We start from the raw sequence: 10,153 nt of genomic DNA, 5'->3' as shown, positions 1-10,153 counted from the left end.
CCAAAATTCCAAGGTAAGCCCCAAGTCATAAACACTGTATGCATAACTGGCGAAGTTGGGAGGTGGTTTGAAGATTTTTTTTTTTGCTTCTGAAAGACCTGCACTGGATGGCTCCTTCCAGAAGGGGGTCTCACAGCCACATGTGTAGTCAGGACCTGGCCCATCCCACCCCAGTTTCAGGAACTCTGGGTGAGACGCTGCCGGGCCATGGTTGCAGGGTCAGCAGGGCAGGTGCCAGGTTCCCATGGTCATTTATTCAGGGGTGAGTAGTTGAGCAGTTTCTCGATCCGGTCCACATGGGCCAGCAGCATCCAGCGGCAGCAATAGCGCTTCAGGCTCAGTATGTCCAGTGCGTCCCCCTCGGTGTACTCAAACAGCACAGCCCCAGGTAGGCCTCCCACTTATTGCCGATGATCTTGCTACAGGTGAAGCAGAGCACAGCGATGATCATGGCAGTTGTGTGTCCGACTTGGTTGGAAGATTCTTGTTCTCTCCTCTATTCTCTTTTGCCCTGTCTTTACTTACCAAGGTAATTTCCTTGCCTCCGCTTTCAAACTAGTCCAATAAATAAGAGAGAAGTTAGAAATAATGTAGATAGGCATCTGTGATTCAAACAGAAGCTCAGATAAAACAAGACAGAAAGGATATCTGCTAAAGATAGAATAGAGATCCTTCCGTTCACCAAAGACTGAAAAATAAGATTCTAGACCATTAAGAAAAACATAAATAAGCCAAATAGAATTAACATGCACATAGATATATATTTGTGTGTGTGTTTAACTACACATGTACATGTATAACATGCTGGCACTAACTCCTTTTGTCTCCAGAGAAAAGAGAGTTACTTTTTCAAGCAGGAGAACTCACTGTCTAAATGTCTGTGTGGATGTGCCTTGAGTTTGGAATCATATAAATATAGGCTGATCGATGTCTTCCAGTGGTCAATAGCCTACATTTCCAAAAATGGAAAGTAAGTTATGTGCAAGTACTAGTAAAATCACCAATAATCATTGTTTTCCTATTCACCAACTGTTTTATTTGTGCCAGGCACAGAGTAAGTGCTCCAAGTACATGATCTCATTTACTCTCTCCATCAATACCTTGAGGAGGGAGTGATTTTATATTTGAGAATGCTGAGGTTGGGAGAATGATGCGTGGTTGACTCATCCTTGCTATAGAGCTGGTACAAGGTGAGGCTCATATTCGAGTCCAGGTCTGTCTCAGTTTGGGACTGAGCACTTAGCCTCTGTGCTAGGGCTGGAGAAAAAGCCGGAAGACCCACAGACATGCATTCAAAGCTTCCCTCTGCCGTTTCCTATCTAAATGCAGTTTGATGGTGATTTACTTTCCCCTCCTGAGTCTCATCTTCCTTCACTACAAATAAAACCAACCTTGCAGCATATTGTAGCAATGGAAAAGAATGTGACTTTGGAGTTTAAAACAAGACCTGGCAGGTAGCTAACATTCAGTAATTAGTCCTTGAGATTTGGATAACTAATTCTGTTGTGAAATGGTGCCAAATCTTCAGCAGGCAAATTTTAGACATGGATAAAAAGAGAATTATTACAAAAGCCCAGTTCATCTGACATTTATTCATTTATTTATCCATTGTATACCCAGTCAACACATATTAAGCATCTACTCTGATGTGAAGCATTTTCTTTGGTGCTTTTATTACTTTTAAAAAGTAATAGTAACAACCACCACCTGAAAACCACATTGTTCAGTAAGTATGGTGTCTAAGACACTCACCAATTCAAATTTTCACACCTCCTGTATTTCAGGCACTGAGTAAGGCTCGAGGATGAACTGAAGGCACTCCCTGCCATGTCAGGGATGAGGTGCTCATGGTCTGGGCCAAGTATTGCAAGGTATGTGACTAGAAAGCTCAAAGTAGAGGGAGGGAGTCTGTGTACACAAGACTTTACCACAGAGATAACTTTTGAGGGTGTTTGAGGGGTGAGAGGCAGCATGGAAGGCCTAAGGAGCAGTGAGAAACCTAGTATGGTTGACGCATCAGCACAAGGCAGTTTGGGGGTGGAGAGTCCATTTACCCTTTGGAATACAGTCTTCCTGTTGGCATGGCAACTGCTGCAAAATAAATTCAAGGTGGTACTTCAAATGATGCCTTGGAGAATGTCCAGGAGTCATTTAAATTGCTTGTTTGTTATGTATAAGAATTTGCCTAACCTCCAACCTGCAATTGCGGCTTGGCAATCTCTTGTTTATTGTGCTGATATGCTTTCTTGCATCATTATCTTCCTAAACCTTTTTTTGTTGTTTTCGTTCTGCCCATCTAGAAAATACACCCAGGCATTGTGTTGATTTTTCTGGGCTCCCTTGAGATCCTCCAGGTCTTCTTTCTCTTTCTCTGATGGAAATGCCACTCGGGTGATGTTTGTAATATCATTTCTTACCCTGGGATCCCTGCACTGAGCCATGGTGGGCATCATGGTGTGTTCTGCCTGCCATGCCCCCTCTCCCTATGGGATTTATGGAGTCTGAACTCCTCATAGAAGTAGAGAAGTGCCACTCACATTGCTCCTTTCTGGTTGAGACAGGTACACAGTCTCCAGGTACACAGATGCCATACACGCCAATGCTGCATCTGCCATCCCTGAGAGAACAATAAAAAGAAATTAAGAAAAACAAATCAATAACTTAGGGTTACTTTTCCCATTTGAGATTCTAAAAGTCAAAAAAGTCAGAAAAATCTTGGCTTCTTAGAGTAGTGGCATATTTGCCAAAGCAAAATAAATGTTGAAATCTCCTCCTGGACCTGCTTCTCGTGTGTGTGTGTGCGTGTGTGCGTGTGTGTGCGTGTGTGTGTGTGTGTGTGTGTGTGTGTGTGTGTGTGTGTGTGTGTGTGTAAGACAGAGACAGGGACAGACAGATGGGGGTCAGGGAGGTTGAGCAGAGAGAATGTGGCTTCAGCTTGTCCTGGGATAGTTGATCTGTCCATCTTTCTAAGAAAACAGAATATAAAATCCTTAGGCATAAAAAGAACCTCTCACATATGGACTCCTTGGGAATTCAATTCACACTATACTTTCTTTCTTACTGTTTCTTTTGAACTTGAGGGGAAAACACTTCCTATGCCATTCACTTCTCTTGCTCTCAGATAATAAAGAGAGAAGTAAGGTGCTTACATATCAAGGTTTGTAAAATTGGCAAATGGTCCCTAAAAGGTTTGCAGTTTGAGTGATGGATCTGTAGCAGGCTTGGTGACAGTGACAGAAAAGGAGTGTAAGCAGGTAATACTCATAGCAGGCACTTCTTTGGCCCTTCCTCTGTTCTAGTCATTGTTCTAAGAGCTATACATGCATTCATTCATTTAATCCTCCTAATGACCTTATGAGGTGATGACAGTATTATTAATGCTCTTATTACATCATCTCACCTTTTTGCAGATGAGGAAACTGATGTCTGAGAGGTAAGTAATATGCTTGAGCCCTCAAAACTAAGAAGCATAAGAGCTGGAATTTGAATCCAGGCCATTCCATTGTATACCATGATTCTCAACTGGGGGCAATTCTGACCCCTGCTTCATGGGACATTTTGCCATGTCTAGAGACATTTTAAATTGTCATGATTTGGAGAGGAGGCTGCTACTGGCATCTAGTGGTAAGAGGTGAGGGATGCTGCTAACTACCCTGCCCCCCACAACCAAGAATTATCAACTCAAAATGTCAGATTGCTGAGGCTGAGAAGCGCTGCTCTGGAGACAGCATTTCTAACAGTTCTGGTGCTGGTCAGGCAGCATGTTTATGGAGTGAGTCAGAGATAGGTGGTGAGCCAGAGATACTGCCAACAACTACAGTAATTGAAATGAGGAGGGGCCAGGCTTTACTGTTGTGTGTTAGTGAGCAGACTCACTCCAGAAACAACAGGGCTGAGGGCATTTCATCGTTGTTTCTCCCTTAGGATGAGGGAGAGGATGAGAGGCTGGTAACAGTTATAAAACTTGAAAGTAAATATTTAAGCTGTGAATAGTCTGATCCTTGACTGGCCTGTCAAGCCACCTCACTTGTGTTTTCTAGTGAATGAGCAAGATTCTCACGCATGGCCTTTGAGTTGTCTTCTGGCTGAAATTGGCAGGGAACATCTGGCTTTTTGCCTGAGCCATCACAGGCAACCTGGGTTTGGAATCTCAACCACTCGCGACAAAGTTGTTCTCATTCCTCTTGTTCTCATCTGCCCCCTGGAATCCTCCATGATGAGAAATTTTCTAAATGAAGTCATTAGAAAATGTAGTCCATGATTTTTCAGGAGCCATCTATAGGAGAATGGTAACCTTTGAAATACTTTGCTGGCCTTTTTTTTTCTTTCTTGGGGGTAGTAATCATAGTAAATGCAGTTTGGTTTTAACACTCCAGGAGTCAGGCTCCCTCTCTGGGTTCCCCCAAAGACTTGCTCCTCCTGGCCCGAAGGGATTAGCTTTAACATTACCTCCAAGACTGTTGCATTCCATTTAAATTTCCACTGTTCTTTAGGTGAAGTGTGGTCCTTGGACTAGCAGTTGACATCACTTGGGAACTTGGTAAAAGTGCATTATCTCAAGTCCTACCCCAAATCTACTGAATCAGAATCTATATTTTAATAAGGTTCTCAAGTTACTCAGATATACTGATCTATGATGTTTTGACTTCTATTCTGAAAAGTGTTCTTGAAGAACTGTGGGTCCAAATGGATGAAAGATTTCCTCTCTCAGAATCAGATTCCAAATTTTTAGAACGTGGAAATTCTTTCAGATGGGTTCCAGGGCTGCAATGCAGTTCAAAAATGCTATGATATCCCAGATTTATCCAAATAATCTTACCAATACATCCAAGCAGAGATGTTTGAGTTACTCCACCAGTGATATTCCCTATACTCCCAGTTGACCACCAGGTTCTTTGTATGACCCCCTCCCACTGAAAAGAAGTACATCCTATTAGCAGTCTCTTTTTTGGTCATGACAGGTTGTCACTATTTTATCTGACTTCTTCCATCACGCAGCAGTTTCTCAGTCCAATTGCCAGGTCTCTCAGGGATGTGAGTTAATCTACTTCTCAGTTTTCAACCACCCTCTTTGGGACTGACATCACCTCAATGTACTTTTAAAAGTGATTCCAATTTTTTAGATTGGGGCCTGGTTTCGAAAACCTCGTTCCTGTGTTCAGAAACTCTTGCATCCGTTCATCTGAATGTATGCACACATTTTAAGACCACCATAATGTGAAGTTTGTTCCCCTTCTTTTCCTTGGCTAGAAGTCCGAAGATTGTGCCTATACCCACCAAACAGGTGACCACACAGATCTTAACCAAGATGGCTGCTGCTCTGATGAAATGATAGGCTCATTAAAGAAGTATCAGATTGCAGCAGAGACAGGGGTCACAAAAATAAATGTCCACAGGGGCCACAGAAAAGGGAGCAGGGCCTGTTACAGGGCCTGGCACACTGTGGTAACCCAGGGTGGGACTGAGAAAGCAGCGGATGTATATTCCAGGGATTGTTCCCAGGATGAAGGGCATGCCCAGGACCTTTACGTGAATGAACCTTTTTCTTCTTCAAGAGAAGGCACAAATCTGTCTTACAATATCTCCCTTTTTTGTTTTTGTTTTAATATTGGTGATAATTCAGTTTCCTTCTATTATTTCAAAAACATTGAGTGGGCGGAAGAAAGCACATCTGCAGGCTGGAGTTGGACCTGTCTCCCAGGCTGAACTTCCGTGGGCAATGAATCAGTCTTCATGCCTTTTTTGAGCTTTTTATATAGCCCTATTTCCTTGTGTTTTTCAAAGTTCCATTTCTGGATTTTCCACAGTAGAATTTTTTGCAAAATGACCATATGCTATTTCTGGTCCCAACCCAGAACAGTCGAATCCCAAATTCTGTGGATGAAGCTGGGAATCTGTCTTTCAGCATGCTTCTGACAATGCAAAAGTGTGATTCTTATGAAGTTGGGTGATACACAAAGCACAAAAAGCAAGACCCCATCTCAGAGCCCCGGAATCTACTAGAGAAGGTGAGATTATTACATATGAGGCAGTTCACTTAAAGACTAGCATGATGAAGGTTTATGTGGGAAATCTGGCCCAGGACTGCAGATCACTCAGATCAACAGCCTTAAGTACTAGACAAGGGCCAGTTTTCTTAGAATTTCAAAGGAGACCAACTTTCTAATGAAGGGCCAGTCATGTAGCTAACTGAATTTCTCAGCACAGGCTTATAGATGGGATTTGAAAACTCAAATGCCTCAGGTTCTAAGCAGGCATATGAAGGAGAGAAGCAGGCCTGTATGAGAGGCAATGGGGAGTGGAGTAGGCTACAGTGAGTCAAAATATCTGTGGCCCCGCTAGAGGGGTCAACAAATTCTCCAGAAAAAACAAAAAAAGGTAACTAGGGACCAAGACTAGGCATGTTAAACGAAATACAGCTATGAACAGCTAATTTGCAACTATGTAGTAGACTAATTTTATTAGTGGCTCATCAACAGAGAACTAAGTCTACTTCCAACTTTACTGCTATTTGATCAGGTTACCTCTACCTCGCAGGTCCTGGAGTTCTTCACATTATCAAATGACAGAGATAGCCCAGGTGTAGAAAACCTCCAGCATCTTGTTCTCTCTGACCTGAAGAGCAATTGTGTTAGGTAGTAGCCCTCACACTGAGTTCTGACCAATAAAGAGAACACCAATATCAACAGCAGAGTAATGACCAACATTAATGGAGTTGCTATAGTGTACAAGACATTGGGCAGGGTGGCTTTTCTTTTAGAAAAGGAAAACAAGAGAGAGACAGGTGGGCAAGAACAAGCATGATATGTACAGACACTAAAAGGAGCCAGAGAGATAGAGTTGATCTTCTCTTTGGTTAATACTCAGTCCATGAAAGTCTGTCATTTTTTTCCCCTAATGATTATTCAATCTTGCAGTTAATGGGCAAAAGCCATTCATTCATTAATTTGACACAGTTATGGAGTACCTATTATGTGCTAGAGATTGGTAAATGTTAATTTGTCTCAGACCAATTCCCACAGGCTAAATTTCCCAAAAAAGTCTTGGCCTCTGTCTTAGTCTATGCTCTGTTGTTATAACAAAATACCACAGACTGGATAATTTACAAACTACAGAAGTGTTTTTGGCTCATGATTCTAGAGGCTGAGAAGTTCAAGGGCAAGGGGCTATATCTGTGAGGAGCTTCTTGCTATGTTATCCCATGGATGAATATATCACAGGGTGAGAGGGCATGTGCACATGCAAGAGAGGATAGAAGGGGAATGAACTTATCTTTTTATCAGGAACCCATTCCAGTGATAGCTAACTCACTATCTCCTGCAATAGATAATGGCATTAATCCATTCAAGAAGGCAGAGCCCTCATACCCAATTGCCTCTTAAAGGTCTCACCTCTCAACACTGTTGTTTTGGGGATTATTTCCAACACATGAACTTTGGGGGACACATTCAGACCACAGAGCCTTCAGTGCTCTGTGAAAACTGGCCACTGCTTAGTGCTTTAGAAATAATAGTAATGAGTCCGAAGTCTTGAACAGCAACCCTCACGACCACCATACTCCCATTATGCCAGGCAAGAGGTCAGTTCTTCCCCAAAAGAACTCTGAAGTGAAAAATTCTGTCTCAAGCTTTTATCATTACAGTATAGTGCTACAACTGTGAAGCTTGAGGCTCCACCTCCAGATCAGGGAAGGGGCCTGAGCTGGTAGGAGGGGCTGAAGCTGAGGTTCTGTCATGTTGTATTGCTACTTATCCTGGTTCTGGGTTATGCCAGGGAGGGGCTGGTGCTTCCCTAACTATTCATCTCTGAATGAAAAAACAATATTTTTTCCTATATATTTTCACACATCACTCAGCATAACACTTCTGATACCAGATGTGTGGGAGTGTTTGCCCACACACCATGCAGTTCTTCAGTGACACCAACTGTGTCCTATAATTTAACTCATTTCTGACACTATCTACCTGGAGATAGAGAAGAACCCACAGACTGACGGCTCAGTCCCACAAGACTGTCCCCCCCTGAACTTTAGATGCCAATTGTAGGTTCTCATCAAAACTTTTGATTGAACAGTTATAAATCAGAGGTTCAATTGAATCTTCTTAGGTTCAATTAATTTGCTGCGGTAACTCATTGAACTCAGGGAAACACTTTACGTGAATCTACTGACTTATTAATGAATGATATAGTAAAGGATACAGATGAACAGTCAGATGGAAGAGATACATGAAGGAAGGTATATGGGAAGGGGTGTGGAGTTCGCACACCCTCCCTTGATGCCTCCACCTTCCAGGTACTTCCACTTGTTCAGCAATCTGCAAGCTCTCTGAACCCGGTCCTTTGGTTTTATTTCAGAGGCTTTGTTAAGTAGGTGTGATTAAATCATTGGCTATTGGTGATTACCTCAAACTTCAGCCTTTCCTTCCTTTCAGGAGGTCAGGAAATGGGGCTGAAAGTTCCAACTCTCTAATAACATGGTTGGTCCCCACCCCACCCCCCAGGAACCAATCCCTTATTCTGAGGCTATCCACGAGCCAGTCTACCAAAAGTTATCTCATCAGAACAAAAGATGCTCCTATCATGCAGGAAATTCTAAGGGATTTAGGAGCTCTGTGGTAGATGCTCCTATCACTCTGGAATTACAGAGGTCTTAGGAGCTCTGCATCAGGAACTTGGGTCAAAGACCAAATACTACAACAAAAGATTCTCCTAGTGCCTTTATATATGAGAGTTTGGGGAGCTCTGTCTTAGGAACTGGGAGTAGAGACAAAATACCTATTTCTTATTATATCACAATATCATAATGGCTTAAAAGCCACACAGCCTGAAGGTCAGGATCCTTCTACTGGAGCCTGATTTCCAAACTGCTGTGTCACTCTATGCTACTCCAGAATGCAGTAGGCAGTGAGGATCCATGCACCTGTTACTATTCCCCACTCTGAGAGTTTTCCCCAGTGAATGCTGCTCAAGGCAGCCTGGAGTGGCTTGCTCGGTCATCTGCGCTTGCCTGCTTGACTATCAGAGGCTGAAAATGCAACAGAGAACAAGTCAGACAAAATTCCTGCCTTCCTGAGGCTTCCATTCCAATGGAGGAGACTGAAAATACACAAGTGAACAAAGAAGTGTGCAGCATGACTCTGGGTGGTGATGATCATGGGTGAAGAGAGTGATTGATCAAGGCTAGCAGAAGGTGGCTGTTTACAAATGGTGGTCAGGAGAGGCCTCCTTGCCAAAGGGTAAGTGAGACCAGGGTAAACTTAGGAATCTGAGCCACAGGCACTGCGGAGGAAAAGGCATGCATGGAAGAGGGGAACAGCATGTGCAAAGGGTGAGGGCCTCTCTGTGTACAGCATGTGGTGTGCTGGTTTCCAGCTGGAAGTAAGGACCGAATGTTCTTTTCACAAGTACTTGGAACACTAATTGGGTGCAAGATCCTGGAAATACAACCATGGTAACCCACAGACCCTGTCTTCATGGAAGTTACCCTCTAGTTAGGAGTTGGGGTGCAGGTAGGGAGTACAGGAGTGAGGCAAAGAAGTGAAGAGGCAATCACATTGCAGTGATCAATGTTGAGATAGGAGTTAGGGTGGGCTGTGGGAACAGAAAATACCTGAGAAAAGTTACTGAGAAAGTAGAAGATTCCAGACAGCCTAATTTATCTAGTTTGTGATTCAATATGACTTCGATACATAGAAATGTATTAACTATTCAACTTTAGTTTATCATAAAGCTAAACTTGTTTTTATGTTTTCAAAGTGTATGTTCATACTATATTTGAGGTTTTAAAATATCCTTTATTTATGGAATAAGATGGCATATTTGATAATTTTGATACCTTTCATATGCAAGATAAATGTTGTAATATAAGAAGGAAGGAATGATTTAATTTTATGAGACTATAAAATGTCAACATCCAGAAACCACTACTCCTGGCAAATGTTCTACCAATTCTGTCCTAAATAAAAATAGAAATAAGCTTATATTTATTGAGCACTTACTACATGCAAGACATTTGTCTAAGTACGTTCTTGTGCTAACTTTCTTGTTCCGCAAGCTAATCTGTGTGAAGGGTACTATTATCATCCTCATTTTATAGATGAGAAAAGTGAGGTTCAGAAAGGTGAGGAAACTTGCCCATGGTTATGCAACTAGT

General features: G+C 42.5%; 1 protein-coding gene across 1 annotated transcript; it reads right to left on the bottom strand.

Annotated features, from left to right (window-relative positions):
- Positions 1 to 248: 248 nt before the first annotated feature.
- POLR2L (RNA polymerase II subunit L) lies at positions 249 to 451 on the bottom strand. Its single transcript, XM_021710520.1, is given in 2 exon segments — positions 249 to 376; positions 379 to 451. Coding segments are annotated over 2 exon segments (201 nt in total).
- Between the last annotated feature and the right edge of the window lie 9,702 nt (positions 452 to 10,153).

The sequence above is a fragment of the Carlito syrichta genome, unplaced genomic scaffold (genome assembly GCF_000164805.1).
Source record: "Carlito syrichta isolate Samal-C Ts95f unplaced genomic scaffold, Tarsius_syrichta-2.0.1 Scaffold289333, whole genome shotgun sequence".
Taxonomy (NCBI): domain Eukaryota; kingdom Metazoa; phylum Chordata; class Mammalia; order Primates; family Tarsiidae; genus Carlito; species Carlito syrichta.
The sequence above is the reverse complement of the archived record's forward strand: the minus strand, read 5'-3'. Positions and strand labels throughout refer to the sequence as shown.